General features: G+C 48.3%; 1 protein-coding gene across 8 annotated transcripts in view; it reads left to right on the forward strand.

Moving 5' to 3' along the window:
* The window catches only part of TRIM9 (tripartite motif containing 9), a 70,705-nt gene that overhangs the window by 32,462 nt on the left and 17,687 nt on the right, over nt 1-20,556 (forward strand). For 6 of the 8 annotated variants that reach the window (XM_074544103.1, XM_074544104.1, XM_074544105.1 and 3 more), the window contains exons 2-6: nt 3,706-3,801; nt 5,303-5,425; nt 15,303-15,413; nt 16,779-16,932; nt 20,113-20,270. In XM_074544103.1, the coding sequence (XP_074400204.1) occupies nt 3,706-3,801; nt 5,303-5,425; nt 15,303-15,413; nt 16,779-16,932; nt 20,113-20,270 (642 nt within the window). The remainder of the gene's footprint in view (nt 1-3,705; nt 3,802-5,302; nt 5,426-15,302; nt 15,414-16,778; nt 16,933-20,112; nt 20,271-20,556) is intronic. The other 2 variants (XM_074544107.1, XM_074544102.1) reach the window with 1 other exon arrangement.

Here is a 20,556-nt window from a genome sequence, read left to right on the forward strand (position 1 = left end):
ATGTTCTCAGAAGGCTGATTTATTATTTTATCATATATATATATAATTAATTTTATAATTACATTAATTTTATGGATTTATATTATATTATATTATATTATATTGCTATACTAAAACTATACTAAAAAAAGAGAAGAATACAGACAGGAGGCTTAACAAGAATGAATAATAAAAACTCATGACTGACTCCTCAGATTCTGACACAGCTGGAGGGTGATTGGTCATTAAATAAAAACAATTCACATGAAACCAATCGAACAATGACCACAATCTCCAGACCACATTCCAAAGCAGCAAACACAGGAGAAGCAGTCAGATAATTCTTGTTTTCATTTTTTTCTGAGGCTTCTCAGCTTCCCAGGAGAAGAAATCCTGGTGAAGGGATTTTTCAGACAATGTGACAGTGACAGAGAGGGACTTGGGACAAGGGATGAAGTGACAGGACAAGGGGGAATGGATTCCTGAGGGAGACCCATCTGGAGATGGGAATGAAACTCTGCTGGGGAAAAGCCAAACCTTGGAGCTCCTGTGCCCACCCATGTTTAGGAACTGTACTGAAAATTCTGGAAATCCTTCAAATTCTGGGGAAATGACACTTTTCAGACTAGATAATGCTCTTCCCTCACTCGCCCTGGAGGCATCAGGAGTACCTGGAGCAGAGGGAAGGGCTGAGCTGAGACAGGGATGCTCTGAGCTCGTGGACCATTTTTTGTGGTGGCTCCAAGCTTGCTGCACCAAGGGAGCTGCTGTGCTGCAAGGCTGGGGGTGCCTGGGGTGGAGGAACCTCCATGGACAACACACACAGGCACCACAGAGCTCTTATGAAATTTTAAGCCCACTTTTAAAAAGCTTTCCCATCAGGAAAGCCTCAAAGAATTATGCTGATCTAAAGATATCCTTGATGAAATTCATGTTAATGGGAAAAAAAAAAAGCCTTTTAAAGACATTAAAGGAAAAAAAAAAATAACAAACCCAACATGCTGCAGTTATAATGAGGAGCTTGTAAACACAACCAACCCCTGCTGATTTTTTCCATTAATTGCCTGTGTTATCAGGGACCTGGGCCCTGCAGCAGCACAGCTCTCAGCAGAACACCTTGCAGGGCTTGGGGCATCTCCCAGGCCCAGCAGGGCTGAGGAAGGTGATGGAGGCTCTGCAAGAGGCAGGGCTGGTGGTCCCTGCAGGGCCCTGACCTTGCCTGGGGAGGGAGGAGGGACGGGGGAACTGCTGAGCTGAGTTAGCAATCCCATTTCCATTAGAGATGCATTCCCTGATTAGCTCCACATCCCAAGGATAAATTACAAAGGGAATGCAGGAAGCACTCGGGTGAGATTAAAGTCTCCCCGGGAAGCAGCAGCGAGGTCATTTTCTGGGCCATTATTTCTGGGCCATTAAAGGGCTGCCATGGCTCTCCTCAGCAGCAGAGCTGGGTTTTACTCTTTATTTCAGCCCAGAAAGAGCAGAGCCCTTCTCTGTTGTGTTTGTGGGGTTCCCAGACAAAGGAAGGAGTGATGAATCTGACTCCATATTCTCAGAAGCCTAATTTACTATTTTAAGATATTATAGATATATAATAATAATAATAATAATAATAATAATAATAATAATAATAATAATAATAATAATAATTATTATTATTATTATTATTATTATTATTATTATTATTATTATTATTATTATTATTTCTAATAATAACAATAATAATAAATATATAAAACAATAAATTTTTATAAATATATGTATAGAAATTTATTAAATTTTATTTATTATATATCATATTATATAGATATTATATGTTATATAATATCTATATAATATATAAGATACTATAGAATATTATGTCACATGTATATTATATTATATTATATTATATTATATTATATTATATTATATTATATTATATTATATTATATTATATTATATTATATTATATTATATTATATTATATTATAAATACTATACTAAAGAATACAGAAAGGATACTTACGGAAGGCTAAAAAGATAATAATGAAAACTCATGACTCTTTCTAGAACCTCCACACAGCTTGAGCTTGATTGGTCATTAAGTCAAAACAATTCACATGAAACCAATGAAATAATCACTTGTTGGATAAATAATCTCCAAACACATTCCACATGAGCAAAACACAGGAGAAGCAAATGAAATAATTATTGTTTTCCTTTTTCTCTGAGGCTTCTCAGCTTCCCAGGAGCTGGGAATCCTGGGCAAAGGGATTTTTCCAGGCAATGTGAATGTGACATTTCTCCCCTCTCCCATCTCATTTCCCATCTCCCACACTGGCATCCAGGGGGGCACAGCCCAATGCCCACACCCTGATCCCTGGAAAGATGGGCACAGCATATTTTTGGAGATTTGGGCACACCAACCACCATCCCAGCACCTTTCTGTGTCTGCCTCAAAGAAGAATCACCCCCCAAACCCACGGGGTGTCTGCAGCCAATTTGCTGCCCACAAAAGAGGCAAAATCTCTCCCAGAGGAAAATTGCTGAGGATGGTTTGGGCAGCTCTTGAGATAATCCACACACTGCTGTGATGGCAGAAGGGGGAGATGGGGAAGATTCCTGAGTGAGTGTTCAGAAAGAGCCATGGAAATGAAAAAGAAAAAGCATTTGATGAACATAATGATTGTTATTACCACGTTCTGCTGCCGAGGGCCAGGGCTGTGGGAGTGTTCCCACTCCAAAGGGAGAAGGAACAGTCAGTGTTTTGCAGGAAAGCCTTTACCTTCTCTTGGATAATGTTTTTTTTCTGACCTAGAGATGGGGCAACTGAGAGGTGGTTTAAAACTTTTATTCCATTTTCAGTCTCATTAGAAGGGTGAGACAGCACAGATGCTATAATTCACACCATCACAATCAGAAGACAATGATTTCTTAATTACAATTCTTTATAAGTGTTTCTTGGCCTATCAGCTTTCGTCACACCATGCTGTAAATGCCTTAAAGCCAGTCATCTAAAATTACCCCTTGTGAGTCTTACTACAATACATCTTCCACAGTTCTATTTCTCCAAAGTATCTAGTCTTTTTAGCAAAGCCATGCTTTGAAATTTGTTTCTAGCTCCATTTCTCTCTCAACAATCTCCATCCTATTCCATAACATTTCTAAATCAGCATTTCTCATCTCAGAGTTTTCATACAGATACATACTATATAATCTTTCTGTCAAGCTTTAATTTTCTATAAATCCATATCCGCCAGGCTGTGATGGCTCACCCTCCTTTTCCTCTCCTTGCACTCAGGCACACCCTGGTGGGATGCTGGAGGCAGTGCTGGGCTGCAGCCCATCCCCAGCCCAAATCCCACACAATCCTATCTCTTGGGCCCATTTCAGATCAAATTAAATCTCCTTCTGGTCTCTTACGTCTTATGGGTGTCCAGTCCATCAGCTGCATTGCAGGAGCTCTGATCTGGGTGTGGTGGGAGAATCTGCTCACATTTCCATTGCTTGCCTGTCAGCAGGGCAGGGTCTGTGAGGATAACTGAAGTTCTGCATGTTGCTTTTGGTTTTTCCTTGTTTTTCCCTTGTTTCCATGGATTTTCCTGATTACAAGCTCTGTTTCTGCTTGTTAGTTCCACTACTTAGAGTGCTTGAGAGGGAGCTCTGTGGAGTTAATTGTGTTTGTATTGGGGGATGGATGAGTCCTGGACATGGAACTGACCTTGCTCTTTGTTTCCCCTGCAGAGCCAGCTCTCCCAGGCCCTCAATGGATTGTCAGACAGAGCCAAGGAGGCAAAGGAATTCCTAGTCCAGCTCCGCAACATGGTGCAGCAAATCCAGGTACAGAGTCTGAACTGAGGCTGAGGAACTGCCCCTTCCCACCAGGATGAGCCATCCCTGTCCCTCTTCCCAAGCTGGGTTGGGTGGGTGCTCTCCCAAAGGAATCTCATTTTCCATATTGCCCCCCTGAGCCCTCCCCAGAGCTGCTGCTTGTGGAGGGAACAGCAGAGTCCTGAGCCCTTCCCATCTCTGCCAAGGGTGGGTCCAAACCTGATCCTCACCTGCCACTGATGCCTCAGGTTCAGCTTTTCTATTTTTCACCTTCTGTGCTGCTTTAGTCTGAGGGTCTGGGCTCCATATCAGGGGATAGTTCTGATGAGGGGCAGTTCTGAGCTCTGTGCACAGAGCAGGGAGACAAAACAATTCCTGCTCCAGCTGGGCACCAAGGACAAATGACCCAAATCTCAGCCCCAGAGCACAAACCCCGTGGGCTGCAGAGAGAAAAACAAGCAGGGTGGGACTGCCTGGGCTAAAGCTGGAATGGGACAATGAACTGCAAGGTGCAAATGGAGCAGAACTGATCCCAGGGACAGAGCCCGTGCCCGGCCGTGCATTTTGGGGCCGTTTTGGTTGATCTTGGGTGCAGCCCTGGCTGGGCTCTGGTGCTGCCCAAGGTGGATCCATGGAGGAGATGCTTTCAGTAAATCCCTGCTTTATTCTGGAACTCCATCCAGCCTCTGCTCTAGGGCAGCCTGAACAAGGCACCAATGTGAACAAGCCAGAGACTAAACAAGTTAAACCAGCACACCTCATCTAAATCCCAAATTGATTTCTACCCCAAGTTAATTTCATACCCCATGTCTCACTCCCTCCTTTTCTAGAAAAGGAGTAAATTCTTTTACATAGTACAAATCCCTACAGCAACATTGTACCCTGCCAAAGAATGAGTGCTGTGCCACCCAGGGAATGGTGGCATCTGTCACCGAGCCAAGGGACAGCACCAGCCTCACCCAGCACCTCATTAATCCAGCCCTGTTTGCACACCCAGGGCTCTCCCAGTTTATCATCTCAGATGTCCCAACATGAGAAAGCATTTCAGTCATGCCCTCAAATCTCTGTGACTTCAATCCTTGTCTGAGCAAGGCTGGAAGTGCTTTCCCAGGGAGGGAGGGAGGGAGGCTGATGCTCCTGCTGCGTCCTTGATGGGATTTCACCAGCTCTCACAAATTTGGAAATTCCCACTTCATCCCCACATGTTCTGTTATGAATTCCCACCTGCCCAGGGTGGATCTATTGAGGAGATCCTTTGAATAAATCTCTGCTTTATTCTTTAGCTCCATCCAGCCTCTGTCCTAGCTCAGCCTTCTCAAGCCATCCCCACCTCCACATTTTCCACCCTCCCAGGCCCTGCAGATCCCACATCCAACACTGTGGATTCATGGGGGGCACTGATGCAGCTGCACATGCAGAAACGATTCCTGTGGCACCATTAAAAAGGAAACCCCAGTTTTGCAGCTGGCCTGGGGCTGTTCCCTGATCTGTGACCCCTCTGTGCCCACAGGAGAACAGCGTGGAGTTCGAGGCCTGCCTGGTGGCGCAGTGCGACGCCCTCATCGATGCCCTCAACAGGAGGAAAGCCCAGCTGCTCTCCCGGGTCAACAAGGAGCACGAGCACAAGCTGAAGGTGAGCCTGGGGTCCTGCAGGGGATGAGGCCTGGGATGCTGTTTTTTGGGGAGCTCACTCCTTTTCCACGTGAATTCCATCTTGCTGCAGGTGCCCAGCCCGCTCACAGCATGTCCCTGACAAAGTGCTGCTTCCTCCAGGGGGTTCCCACCCAGTTGTTGGGTTCATTTCTAGTCCTTAGGTCAGGAGAACCACGTGGAAAATTACTTTGTTCATCTCACATGTTGCTGCCAAGCTTCTGGAATGATCCTGCAGGATCTGCTGGTAAATTCTGCTGGAGTCCTGAGCCACCTGGTGTCCTGAGTTGTCACCAGGAGCAGGACTGGCTGTGATTTCTCTGCTGTCATGGCCTCAGGGTGGAGGTGGCACTGAGGTTTCTGGTGCTGGGGAGCAGCTCAGTGGGAGCTGTGGGAGGGGGCTCCTGGTTTGTGCCATTCCCACCACACCACATCTTCCCAGCTGATGTGGGGCTGGGAAGGGAAGCAAAGGAGCAGATCTCACCTGGGAGCAGTGGAACAGGGGCAGCCATGCCCAGAATTGTTGGACAGGGGAGTTGCACCCTGGCCATCAGTGATGGAGTCCAGCTGAGGGGTGTCACAGCCACATTTAGGATTCCTCTGCTGAGGTCATTTCAGTGTTCTGCTTTCCCTTGCTTTGGGCCACCCAGAAGCTGTCAGGGGGATTCCTGGAGCTGCCTAAAACAAGGGTGAAGGCCACCAGTCCTGTCTGCATGCAGACCATGGGCAGCATGAGGACATTTCCACGGGACAGGGACAATGGCAGCTTTGTGGGACCATCAGTGCTCATTGCCACAACAAAGCACAGCCCCAAACAGCCCCAGCACAGAGGGACCCCCAGAGCCTGGTGGGCTCTCTGTCCCTCATCCCCTTCAGGGCATGCTTAATTAAACTCTCACAAAGCCAGGCAGCACAAAGCAATTTCCCTGCTCAGCACAACCCACAGAGGCCTTTGGCTGAGGGAATGGATCTGCATCTCCCTGTTTGCTCCCATCCATGGATCTGCATCCCACTGTTTGCTCCTGTCCATGGATCTGCATCCCACTGCTTGTTCCATCCATGGATCTGCATCCCCCTGTTTGCTCCTGTCCATGGATCTGCATCCCACTGCTTGTTCCATCCATGGATCTGCATCCCCCTGTTTGCTCCTGTCCATGGATCTGCATCCCACTGCATGTTCCCATCCATGGATCTGCATCCCACTGCATGTTCCCATCCATGGATCTGCATCCCACTGTTTGCTCCTGTCCATGGATCTGCATCCCACTGCTTGTTCCATCCATGGATCTGCATCCCCCTGTTTGCTCCTGTCCATGGATCTGCATCCCACTGCTTGTTCCATCCATGGATCTGCATCCCCCTGTTTGCTCCTGTCCATGGATCTGCATCCCACTGCATGTTCCCATCCATGGATCTGCATCCCACTGCATGTTCCCATCCATGGATCTGCATCCCCCTGTTTGCTCCTGTCCATGGATCTGCATCCCACTGCATGTTCCCATCCATGGATCTGCATCCCACTGCATGTTCCCATCCATGGATCTGCATCCCACTGCATGTTCCCATCCATGGATCTGCATCCCACTGCTTGTTCTGTCCATGGATCTCCATCCCACTGCTTGTTTCTGTCCCGTGGATCTGCATCCCCCTGTTTGCTCCCATCCATGGATCTGCATCCCACTGTTTGCTCCTGTCCATGGATCTGCATCCCACTGCTTGTTCTGTCCATGGATCTCCATCCCACTGCTTGCTCCTGTCCTGTCCATGGATCTGCAACCCAGTGTTTGCTCCTGTCCATGGATCTCCATCCCACTGCTTGTTTCTGTCCCGTGGATCTGCATTCCCCTGTTTGCTCCCATCCATGGATCTGCATCCCACTGTTTGCTCCTATCCATGGATCTGCATCCCAGTGTTTGCTCCCATCCATGGATCTGCATCCCACTGCTTGTTCCCATCCATGGATCTCCATCTCACTGCTTGCTCCTGTTCCATGTCCTTCATCCCACCCCACCCACCCTCATTATCAGCCAGGCTTTGTCATTGCCCAGGCCTGGTCCTTAAAGCAAGAAGCAGCCCCTGGGTTTGTGACTGGGCTCCTAAATTAGCCCTGGAGCTCTCCAGCTCCACGTGCTGAGGGAAGGGCAGGAAGGGCTCTGTGCTGCCCTGGCAGATGTGGCACCTGGGCCTCATCCAGGCAGAATCAGAACCATGGAATGGTTTGGGTTGGAAGGGACCTTAAATCCCACCCAGTGCCACCCCTGCCATGGCAGGGACACCTCCCACTGTCCCAGGCTGCTCCCAGCTCTGTCCAGGGACACTCCAGGGATCCAGGGGCAGCCACAGCTGCTCTGGGAATTCCATTCAAGGGCCTCCCTCCCTCCCAGCCAGGAATTCCTTCGTCATGGCTCATCTAAACTTGCCCCTGCAGTGGGTGAAGCTGCAGTGATCTCCACTCACTCTGAGGTGACCCAGGGCCCATTTCCATCTGCAGAGAAGCAGGAGGTCACCTCCTGGGCTGTGCTTTGGTGGGGCTGTGAGCAGGGAGAGCCCTGCAGGGCTGTGGGGTCTGTCCTGGCCAGTGTTCCCATCAGCACAGGACACTTCGGCCACTTGGGCTGGGAGGCCTGTCCTGGGTGTCATTTTTTCACTGTCCTGTCCTGGAGCATCTTCCTCTGGGAGATGAGTGCCCAGTGAGCCTTGGCATGCCCAGGGAGCCTTGGCAGTGCCAGAGAGCCCTTCCAGGTCCCAGCCGGGACGGAGCTGCTGTGTCCTGGCTCCTGTCCTGGAGTCTCCCCGGGCTGCTGCTCCTGCCCAGTGGGATTTTGGCCATCCTGGCACCGTGGGATGGAGGGAGCAGGAGAAGCACAGGGCACAGAGCCCTGGCACAGGGCCACAGGCACCTCTCAGGACACGTTCCCAGCCCCAGTTCCCATCCTTGTGTGGCTGGCGCTGGGATTTGGGGTGGCTTTGTCTTTAGGATTGCCCTGCTTTGCCTTGGCACACATTCCATGGGGGAATCCAGCCTGGATTTGGGGTGGGTCTGGCTTTGGGACTGCCCTGCCTTGCCCTGACACACATTCCATGGAGGAATCCAGCCTGGATTTAGGGTTGGTTTGGCTTTGGGACTGCCCTGACACACATTCCATGGGGGAATCCAGCCTGGATTTGGGGTGAGTTTGGCTTTGGGACTGCCCTGACACACATTCCATGAAGGAATCCAGCCTGGATTTGGGGTTGGTTTGGCTTTGGGACTGCCCTGACACACATTCCATGAAGGAATCCAGCCTGGATTTAGGGTTGGTTTGGCTTTGTGACTGCCCTGACACACATTCCATGGGGGAATCCAGCCTGGATTTGGGGTTGGTTTGGCTTTAGGATTGCCCTGCCTTGCCCTGACACACATTCCATGGAGGCAGGCACAGATCCAGGCCTGACTCTGGGCCAGCACTAATTAATTGCTGCAGAGCGGGGAGAGGTCTGTGAGGACACCAGCTGGGAAGGGACATCTCCCTGCCCTTCTGCAGCCTCCAGCTACTCAAGAATGAGAACCTGGGCTTTAAAAATCATCATCTGGAGGAGCCCTGGGGCCAGGACAGCTCCTCCTTGTGTGTCCTTCCCAGTGCTGGGCCTGGTTTCCAGAGGAGCAGTGGGTGATGTCCTCCAGCTTGAGCAGGTTTGTGCAGGGACACAGAGGAGTGCTGTCCCTGGAAGAAATCTCTCCTCAGCTCACCACACACTCAGGCTGAGCTCTGGGTGCTCCTCTTGAAGCTCTCAGCAGCATTGTGAACCATTCCAGTCTTTTTCAGGCCATGGGATGCCTTTGCTCCATGATTTCTCCAGGTTGCTGTTTGCCACATTTCCCAGGAGAGCAGATGGCAGCAAACACTCCCCAAGGCTTTCTGTCCATGGCACTGCCTCTCCATGGGTGAAATGCTGCTCCTTCCTCAGGGTCTCAGTCAGGATTTCCCAGTGGAACTCGGTGTTCCCTGTTGGATCAGGTTCCTGGAGGTGCCAGCGCTGCAGCTCTGCTTTCCCAGCCCCTCTCCTGAGTCACCATGGGAACACCCACCTGGAAAAAGCTCTGGCTGTGGGGTTCTGCACACTCAGAACCTCGCCAGGGTCTGTCCTGGGGTTTTTCCAGCTGGGATGGATTTTTCCATCTGGGTGTGCAGGTGAGCCAGGGTGAGGAGGGTGACATTCCATCTGTGTCCTCCGTGTGACATTCCCAGCAGGACTCACCCCAGCACTGGGAAGGTTGAGTGCCTTGAAATGTGTTATCCACCCAAGCACTTGAAAAAGGAGGAGGACACTTAAGTGGAGATGTTATTGCCTTCTAGGAGCTGTATTAAAATTAAAATGTAAATTATAGTTAATGCCATCTCAGGGAAAAAAAGCTCTTGAAGGAACTGTCCTATTTTAAGGTTGTTGTGAACTGCTGTGAGTGCACAAAAACCCCTTTTATAGGCTGGAATTAGCAGCCAGGTTCTGGCTGTTGCCTTATTTAGCATTTAAAGGGGGGGAAATTGGTATTTGGTAAAAAATGACCACAAAAAAAATGTGTGGAGCTTCCCAAATCCCCCCAAAATCTGAGCAAGGCTGGGCTCAGTCTCTTCTCTGAGCAAAGGGAAACAGCCTCAAGGTGCTTCAGAGGAGATTTAGATTGGAAAATTTCTTCATGGAGATGGATTTCCAGGCCAGCAGTGGGATCCCCATCCTGGATGTGTTCAAAGCCCTGTGGATGTGCCAGGTTTTCCTGGGAGTCCTTCCTGGCCTCAGCCAGCACAGGCTCTTGCACAAATCCAAGGTCTGAGGAACCCCCAGATTTCCCTTCCCGCTCTCTCCACCAGCAAACTCTGCATTTCTGGGGTCCCAGGGAGTACAAATCCCTCCTGCATGAGGAGAATCCCAGGGTTCTGTGGGTGAGGAATCACAAGATTCAAGTGGCTTCGTGCCACATGGAAAATATTTTAGCTTTGGTGACCCCACTGGGTTTAGACCAGGCCCAAATGTGTGAGAGATTTTTATGTCTTATTTCTAAGACCTTTAAATTCTAAGACTTTTAATTTTACTGATTTACTGATCAAAGTGACTGATGGAATCTTCCTGCCCTGTGTGCATCCCATTTCTCCTTTAAAGCCCCACTAGATCCCAACCAAAAATCCTTTTTATTTGCCTTAAAAGCACTTTGGTGCTGGTGAAGGCAACTTGGATTTCTGCTTTTGGCTTTTGTGCTGAAGAGATGGTGAAATTAAAATGATGTTTTATACCCTGGTTCTCCAGATGGGTGATGCTGGATCCCTGAGGGGATCAGAGTTAGAGAAGGGCTGGGACAGGGCTGCAGCTTTGGATTCACCTGGAAAAGGCTGCCCTGGGAGTTTGGAGTGTCTCTGCTGCTGGAGCCTCTTTCTTTCTGGTCTTTGACCACCTTAATAGAAAAAAAAAAAAAAAAAGCTTTTATTATGTCTTCACCCAGCAAATGCTGTTTCCTGGAGGCAGCAGATGGCAATTGTGCTGGAAATCCTTGGAAAGCAGCAGCTCCAGCAGGGAGAGGTCCACAAATTCATTATCCTGGGCAAAGCAGACAGAGATTTAAGCTGCAAAGAAGATAAGAAGATTGGTGTAGCAATCCCATCTTTGCTGCCTTCCCAGTGGCACGTGCGTTTCCCCACAGAGGGGTCGGGGTAGCTTTTCCAGACATTCCACGTGGGATCCCCTTCCCAGCAGGCAGGGAATGCAAATCCTGCCTCTGCCATGGTTGGTGCAGCCAGGATGAGCCCTGACAGCAGGGCTAGGCCCCACAGATTGGTTTTATCTCATGGTCTGCAGCTGGGAGACCCAAAATCCACACAGGCAAAAACCGTTCCAGGGGCAGACGAGTCCTGAGCAGGAGGGGGGGTCACACAAAGCCAAAAAGCTGCTTTGCACCTTCTGGATCCTGTCCTGAGGGACTGACAAGGGAAATCCAGGGGCTTGCCCTCTTTCAGGAAGGTCAGGGTGGGAGTGGGATCTCCAGGAGCTGCTGTTGGCTCTGCTTTATCCAGGGCCTGAAGGGGCTCCAGGAGAGCTGGAGAGGGGCTGGGGACAAGGGATGGAGGGACAGGAGCCAGGGAATGGCTCCCAGTGCCAGAGGGCAGGGATGGATGGGAGATTGGGAATTGGGAATTGTGGCTGCCCCTGGATCCCTGGCAGTGCACAAGGCCAGGCTGGACAGGGCTTGGAGCAACCTGGGACAGTGAAGGTGTCCCTGCCATGGCAGGGGTGGTACTGGATGGCTTTTATAGATCCCTTCCAACCCAAAGCACCCTGGAATTGTGTGATTCCATCCTGGAATTGTGTGATTCCATCCTGGAATTGTGTGATTCACGCCAGCAGAGCTGTTCCAGTGCACTCAAGCGTCACAAACTGGAATTGAATGAACTCCCCTGTCTAACAAGAGCAGTGTTTGAGCCAGACCCAGCCTGTGCAGGTCCAGCTCCAGCTCAGAGCATCTCCACCAGCCTCTGGACAGTGTCCAGGGCCAGAGGAGCAATAGGGGAGCTCCCTCTGCTGCCCTGTCCACCCTGCATCCCTGCCTCCCTCTGCCACAGCCTGGCATTGCTGAAAGCTGCTCCCTAAAAATCTGCAGCTCTTCTGGAGAGTGGCATTTAATGGCATTTCACACAAGCTGTGTTGTCCCAGATCTCCCAGGGAACAGGATGAAAGGGAACAGCCTCAAGATGCACCAGGGGAAGGTTTGGATTGGGTATTAGGGAAAATTTATTTGTGGAAAAGGTTTGTCCAGCCTTGGAACAGGTGCTCAAGATATCCATGCCTGGAGGGATTTAAAATTCATGTGGACCTGAGGGCTTGAGTCAATGTGGATTCTTTTTTTCCTTTTTTGTTGTTGTTGTTTTTGGTTTGTTGGGGTTTTTTGGGGGGTTTTGTTTTGGTTTTTTTGGGTTTTTTGGTGGGGTTTTTTGTGGGTTTTTTTTTTGTGGTTTTGGCTTGGTGGTTTGTGGTTTTTTTTTTTTTGTTAAGGTTGTGGTTAATAGTGTGAGATGTGTTTGAACTCAGATGTTTATAGGTTCTTATCTATGTCACAGAGTTCTACAGCACTTTAACACATTAAAAATGGAGTCATATCTCTCTCTCTACAAGGCCTTTTAAAGATAAACTGTTCAATTAAGCAATTATTAAATTATTTTTACTTTTAACTTAATGACTAACTACTCATGTCCCACAATATGGACATTTTTATCCAATTACACAATATTACCTAAACTTATGAAGAAGAAGGTGAAGAAAAAGGATTAGCTTCTGCTTTCTGCTTTAAAACTTCTATCTTGTTTTATATATATATATATATATATATATATATATATATATATATATATGTAATTATATTTTATATATTATGTATTACTACATTATATATATATATTACTACATTTTATATATTTATGTGTATATATATATTACTACATTCTAAAACTTTAAGCTCTACATTTTTTACTCTGTGATATCACACACTTCCATTCAAACTCCACACCCATAATCTCAGTTCTATCATTCCATTATGGAAGCTTTTTCTCGAGTCTCCGGTCACTGCAGTGTTCTCTTGAGGGTCAGAGCCTGTGAGCACAGAAATCTGAAATTCTCTGCAATTCCCAGGGTTCCAGCAGGGCAGTGCTGGGGGGACAGTTGGCCTGGGTGGTCTTTGAGGGCTTTTCCCACCTGAAGGAATTTTTGCTTCTAAGCTGCAAGGCTGGTAATTCTTTTCTTCCTGCAAGGTGATTAAATTTTAATTAACCAACACGTGATGGCACTGATGGCCCTGCAGGACTCACAGGTTCCCTCACTGTTCTTCCTTTCCCCTGCCCATCCCTCAGACAGGCGGAGCTCTCCAGACCAGAGTGGGGAGCAGCAGGCACTGAGCTCCCAGGAATGTCCATTATTTTTTGGAAAAATCCTTTTGCCCAGGAATTTTCTCCTAGGAAGCTGAGAAGCCTCAGAGAAAAAGGAAAACAATATTATTTCGTTTGCTTCTCTTGTGTTTTGCCGCTTTGGAATGTGGTTGGAGATTGTTTATCCAACAGGTGATTGATTGGTTTCATGTGAGTTGTTTTGACTTAATGACCAATCAAAGTAAAGCTGTTTTGAGGCTCTAGAAAGAGTCAGGAGTTTTCATTAGTATCTTTCTAGCCTTCTGTAAGTATCCTTTCTGCATTCTTTTGTATAAAAATATAACATAACATAACAATATATAATAATATATTATGTATTATGTATTATATGTAATTCTAAATTATGTATACATAATACTAAAATATTGTGGATATTATTTTACATATAAAACTATATCTTTTTATATTTTTAAATTTATATAAAATATAGATTATTTTATTATATATATATTATATCATAAAATAATAAATTAGCCTTCTAAGGAGTCAAATTCATCATTCCTTCCTTCATCTGGGAAGGAATATAATAATATATTATGCATTGTATGTAATTATATATTATGTATACATTAAAATAAAATATTGTGTATATTATTATATAATATATATAATTTTTAATTTATATAAAATATATATTATTTTATGATATATTATATCATAAAATAATAAATTAGCCCTCTAAGAACATGGAGTCAAATTCCTCATTCCTTCCTTCATCTTGGAACCCCACATTTACAACATTCATCCCTGTTTATTGCAGCTTTTCCCATCTGGCTGCAGCTGCCAAGCTCATCCTCACAGCTCATCCTCTCTGTAACACTCCACAGAGCTGCACAGCTTTGTTCAGCACCAGTGGAGGGCTGTACACAGCTTTTTAAAGCTCTTCCACGAGTAGAAAATAAAAAATCTTCTGTGAGCACTTGAGCACATTCATCCAAGAATAAAATCTCTCTTCCCGAGCTGCTCTGCCAATGAAATCCTGGACCTGCAGGATTCAGCGTGAAGGAGCAGCCAGCTTCAAATAAATAAATAAAAATAATCCTTGTGGCATCCAAATAAATCCTTGTGGCATCCAGCTTGGGCCCTCTCCTCCTTGCTGTGCTTCAGGGAAGGTCAGCAGAGCCCTGAGGCACCAGCAAACCTCACCCTTGGGATGCTGGAATGTGATCCCTTGGGGAAGGAGCTGTGAGTGCTAGAGGTGCCTTAATGTGGAGCTTGGGCAGCCCCAGTCCAGGCTGAGCTAGGATTTATTTTATTTATTTATCTCCTCTCCCTCAGAGCTCATCCCCAGTCTGTGGAGGGAAAAAAAAAAGGGAATTCTGCAGCATTGTCCCTGCAGCTGATGAGCATCTGAAACACATCCTCAGGAATGGAGCTGTGGGAGGTGATGTGTTCATCCCTCTGGCAAAGAGCAGCTGCCAGGGTCACTCCTCATCCTCATGAGTGAGGATGCCCCAGAGCCAGCCCCACAACCTGGCTGCACGCCCAGGGATGGATACGGCAGCTCTGGATCCATGGAAGTTGGCATTTACTTGGCATGGAGCTCACCAGCTGCCATTTGGAAGCTGGCTTAATTAAAGGCAGAGCATGAAGCTGCCCTCCTGCTTTGAATAATTATGTGTGTTAATGATGATTTTGGGCTGAACAAAGCTTGTTAGAACAGGTTGCCCAGAGAAATTGTGGATTCCCCATCCCTGGAAGTGGCCAAGGCCAGGTTGGGCAGGGCTTGGAGCAACCTGAGATGGTGTAAGGTGTCCCTGCCATGGAAGGGGATGGAACACGATTCCTTTGGGTTGGAAGGGACCTTAAAAACTTCCTGTGATTCTACACTGTTGTTCCCCAGGTTCCGAAGGGTCTGGAGCTCGGTGTGTGAGTGTTGGCCAGCCCTGGTGACCCTGGTGTCCTTGTCCCCTGCAGGTGGTGAGGGACCAGATCTCGCACTGCACGGTGAAGCTGCGCCAGACCACGGGGCTGATGGAATATTGCCTGGAGGTCATCAAGGAGAACGACCCCAGTGGCTTCCTGCAGGTCAGGCTGGGGCCTGGGGGTGCTGCAGGGCTGGGGCTGATCCAGGGGGGATGGCACCATGAAATCCAGGATCTGCCTCTGGTCACCTCCACGTTCACAGCAGGGCAGGGATATCTCTGGAGGAGAGTGTCAGGAAAATTAATCCACAAACACCAGAGGTTTGTGTCCAAAAAGGAGACAGAGCAGTCCTTTGGCTCTGTTCAAATAAAGGGAGAGGCCATGGGGCATTCCCCTATGATCCCTCACATTTTTGGAGGATACAGCCTCGTTTTTATCCCAGTTTCCTGGCTGCATTTTCCTTCTATCTTTCCCCATTTCTGAGGTACAGACTTCCCAAAACACCTGATACCAGAGATTCCCCTCTAATGCACAACCCTCTCTTTTAATTTTTAATTCTTACATAATTTAAGGGGTTTTCTTCCCCATTGCTTCTTTCATCTTTCAACGTCTAATTTCATTTATCAGCAAACTTAAAGTTTATTTCTAAAGGCAAATATATTTTTCCATTCAGCAATCAGTGAAATCCTTCCCATTGTTTCTTTTATCTCCCAGTGCTGGTTTTATCTACCAGCAGACCCACAGTTTGTTTGGAAAGACAAATCCACTGTTCCTCTCAAGGAGAATGGAGCAGGGCGTGGATGGTGCATCTCTGGAGCAGGGATCACACCGTGCTCCTGGCTCTCCACTGAGACACCAACACACCAGGCATTCCTGGGCTCCCTTTGCTGTGAAAAAAGGATCTGTAAAGGGTTCTCAAAAGCTGACAGAAAGCTCACACAGCCTTGTACACCTGAGTGCAAATCTGAGATGAGGTGTGCTGGCTTAGGGAAGCCATGGAGTAGAGATGACATTGCTGAGACTGAACTAGAGACAAGTTTCAAACTATGGCCTTGCAAAAAGACCAGATATTTTAGAGAATTAGAAGTGTGAGAGATGCATTGTGGGGAAAAATAATTAGGTCATTGGGGTGAAGTAGTAGCAGCGTTGTGTGGCAAAAGCTGATAGGCTGAAAAACATTTATAAGGCAATAGGTTGGCTTCTGATGGAATGGCGTTGAGTTTTACATCTCTTGTGTCTCACCCTTCTGTGAGACTGATAAGGGTATAAAATCTTGTAAAACGCCTCTCAGTTACCCCATATCTTTAAAACTGGGGTTTTCCAACACTTTAGCACTAAACCCTGCCATTAAATAGCACCCAGCACTCCAGGGTTCCCTCCTCCAGCCCAGCCTGCAGGGAAGAGTGATGCTGGAAACCTCGTGTGAAATCCCAGCCTTCAGCCTGGGAGGCAGAGGGACGGGGACAGCAGGGTGGGGACAAGGCATGGGACACCCCCACGGCAGCTGAGGCTGCTCCTGCCCTGCAGATCTCAGATGCTCTCATCAGGAGGGTGCACATGACCGAGGATCAGTGGGGCAAGGGGACGCTCACCCCCCGCATGACCACGGACTTCGACCTGAACCTGGACAATGCCCCTCTGCTCCAGTCCATCCACCAGCTGGACTTCGTGCAGATGAAAGGTAAGGATCCTTCCAGTGCCTTCCTGCCCGGGTTTGGAAAGCCAGGGGTCTGCTAAGGAGGGCAGGAGCCTCCCCTGAAATGGAAAATGTAAACCTCCTCCCTCCAAATTGTTATAAATTTGAAATTAAGGGGCTCTCAGGCAAAAATATGGGAGCAGGAATAACAGTTCTTTAATAGGGAAGAAAATAAAGGATAAAATAAACAATGTAGTAACCAAACCAACACTGCCAGAGTCAGAACCCAACCTGACACCCTGTGGGTCAGGCTGTTGGCAGCAGTGCCATTGGAATTGTGGCTCAGCCCTCCTGCAGTGTCAGGGCTGGTTCTGCTGGAGCAGGGATCCTGGAGAAGGGTGCAGTCTCTTCCTCTGGAGATCCAGGGGAAGAGAGAAATCCTCTGGGGAATCCAGTGGAGAAGCCGTGCTGGTGTTCCAGAATCTCCAGATTATATCCAGGCAGGAATGCTTGGTTGGTGTTCCAGATTCTCCAGATTATATCCAGGCAGGAATGCTTGGCTGGTGTTCCAGAATCTCCAGATTGTATCCAGGCAGGAATGCTTGGCTGGTGTTCCAGAATCTCCAGATTATATCCAGGTAGCAATGCTTGGCTCCTCCCTCCGGGCTCACATGTCCCAATGGGATGCTGTAGTTCTTATCAGCCATGCAGGGACATTCAATAGCTGTTATCAGCAGGTGCCTCCCCAGAGGGAGGAGTGATTGTGGAAGAGATAAGGAAAACTGCCCAATGAACAGAAGACAACTGCCATACAGATGGCAAACAGAAAACTATTTGTTTGGCAATCCAGGACACATCCCAAAGCTCAGCTCTGCTCCTGCTGGGAGCTGCCATGCCAGGGGAAGGGCAGAAAAGGAGAGTTTCTCACCTCCTGTAAGATATTAATTCATAGAGAATTCTCCAAGCTTAACAGAAGGCTGACATAGAGTGCATCTGTATGGAAACTTTGAGATGAGAAATGCCGACTTAGAAATGCTATAAGATTGTTAAGAGAAAAATAGAACTAAAAACAAGTTTCAAAGGCTGGCTTTGCAAATTAAACTAATCAAACTAAATACTTTGGAGAACTATGAAAGCTGTATTGTAGTAGGACCCACAGGGGTAATTTTAGATTATTGTCTTTAAGGCATTTACAGCATGGTGTGGCAAAGGCTGATAGGCCAAGAAACACTTAAGAGTGTATTGTAATTAGGAAATAGTTGTCTTCTGATTGTGATGGTGTGAATTACAACATCTCTATTGTCTCACCCTTCTCATGAGACTGAAAATGGAATAAAAGTTTTAAAATGCCTCTCAGTTGCTCTGGGTCAGAAAAGGGCCTAATCCAACAACCTCCCAGCAGGACTGGGCACCCCAGACCCAGAGTTGTGCCCATTCCTGTGGGTTTTGCATCCCTGGGCATCTGTGTGCCAGAGCAGGGTGCCAGGGTTTTGGCTTTGCCTGGAAAAGCACTCCTACTGCATTAAAAATTAACTAGTGCATTAAAACGTGCTCTGACAAAGTTATTATTGCATTAAAAAGTGCTCTGACAAAGTTATTAGTGCATTGAAAAGTGCTCTGCAGGTCGGGACCTCTGTTTTGAGAGCAGCACAAGGCTTTTCCCAAACCTCTCCTCACATCCCCGTGCTCAGCAGCATCTGCCACAGAGCAGATGTCCCTGCAAACAGAGCCAGGTCACCTAGCCTGGGCTCTGCCCTCCCTCCCTCATTTTTCTGTTGGTTTAGATCATCATTTTGACATTCTATTCTATTCTATTCTATTCTATTCTATTCTATTCTATTCTATTCTATTCTGTTCTGTTCTAGTTCTATTCCAGTTCTATTTTTCTCTATTTCCTTGCTGTTCCCCATTCCCCCTGTGCTCCGTCTCCTGTCCCACCAAGGGCTGCTGCAGCCCATGAGGAATTTGGGGTTTGGGAAGCCCAGGGAAGCTGACAGAGCTGCAGAGGGGCTGTGACACAGGGAGGCTCAGGGGGCTGGTTCAGCCACCAGCCAGCTGCAGCCCTGGCACTGCTCTGCCCCCCTCCACAGCTGGAATTGCTGGCCCAGGAGCTGTCTGCACAGCCCAGGGTGTCTCAGGGGACAGGGACAGGCAGGATTTTTGGCCACACTGTTCTCTGTCACCTCAAGGAGCACCCTCAGCTGATGGTGCTGGTGGCATGAGGAGCTGCCCGTTCTCTCTCTTCCTTAGCCAGGCTGTTCATCTGAAATGTCAGGAATATTTTTGGATAGCAAACCCAGGGAGGGCTGGATTGCTGTTTCACACCCCTGTGTTCCTGCCCTCCCTTCCTGCAATTTAGCCCAGAGGGTTATTTTTAATTAATAAGAGCAAATCTGCTGCTGGTTCAGCCGCCCACCGTCCTCTTATCAAATCCCTCCTCCTCCTCTTCCTCCCAGCTCAGCCTGGCTGTGGAAATCAGCTGTTGGTTTTGTAGGCTTGCAGAAGGTTGGGTTTGCATCCCAAATCTGTGTCACAGCACCAGGGGAGGGAGGGCAGCACCTGAGGCCTCCACAAAGAGCAATCCCAAAGCATCCCACACCCTCTGCCAGCCTGGAGGATGCAGCCCAGGAGGTGGAGGAGTCACAGAGGGGGAATGCTGGGCAAATCCATCTTTTTCCCAGGCATCCTTGGCTCCTCCATGTCTGCTTCCAGTGGCTCTTGTCACTTTGGGCAGTGAGGATGAGGATGGTGGATGAGCAGCTCTTTGGGAGAGGTGTCCCTGTCACTCTTCCTGTGCTTTTCAGAGCAGGAGTGTGCTGTGGGACACGTGTGGAGATGCCCAAACACAGCAGGAAAATCCCTGGCACTCCTTTCTGTCCCCAGTGCAGCTGATGGCAGCCAAAGGGGGTGCTCAGCCCCCCAGTTTTGTTGCAGTGGATTTATTGAAGGGAAAAGCAGGACTGTAGATAAGCCCAGAATCTGTGGGAGATTTGTCCCAGGTTTGGGACTGGCTGCATGAAAGGGCCAGGCAGCTCAAAAAGACATTGTGCTACCATAATTCCCCAAAATTTATTAGAAAATGGGAATAAAGCAGAAAAGCTTCACCAGGCTGGCAGGGGGGAGGAATTTAGAGGGAGAAAAATCCTTTCTGCTGCCTCCCCACCCAGGCGGGAACTGCACCCTGCATCCCCCGGGGTCGCACTAATTGCACTAATTGGTGATTAGTGTCGTCCCCAGTGCCGGCGCCGCCGATCCTGCAGCTGGAGGAGTGCTGCACCCACAACAACAGCGCCACGCTGTCCTGGAAGCAGCCGCCGCTGTCCACCGTGCAGGTGGAGGGATACATCCTGGAGCTGGACGATGGCAACGGCGGCCAGTTCAGGGTACGTGTCTGGGACGGGGCTCTGCCCCCAGGGACTCCTGAGACAGGATTTGGGGGATGTTCTGTCTCCAGGGATTGCCTGAGACAGGATTTGGGGGATGTTCTGTCTCCAGGGATTCCCTTTCGCAGGATTTGGGGGATGTTCTACCCCCAGGGGTTCCCTGCCATGAGATTTATGGGAGTGTTCCAGCTCCAGGGATTCCCTTTCACAGGATTTGGGGGATGTTCTGCCTCCAGGGGTTCCTGAGACAGGATTTGGGGGATGTTCTGTCTCCAGGGATTCCTTG

Source organism: Zonotrichia albicollis, chromosome 6, assembly GCF_047830755.1.
Source record: "Zonotrichia albicollis isolate bZonAlb1 chromosome 6, bZonAlb1.hap1, whole genome shotgun sequence".
NCBI classification, from domain to species: Eukaryota; Metazoa; Chordata; class Aves; order Passeriformes; family Passerellidae; genus Zonotrichia; species Zonotrichia albicollis.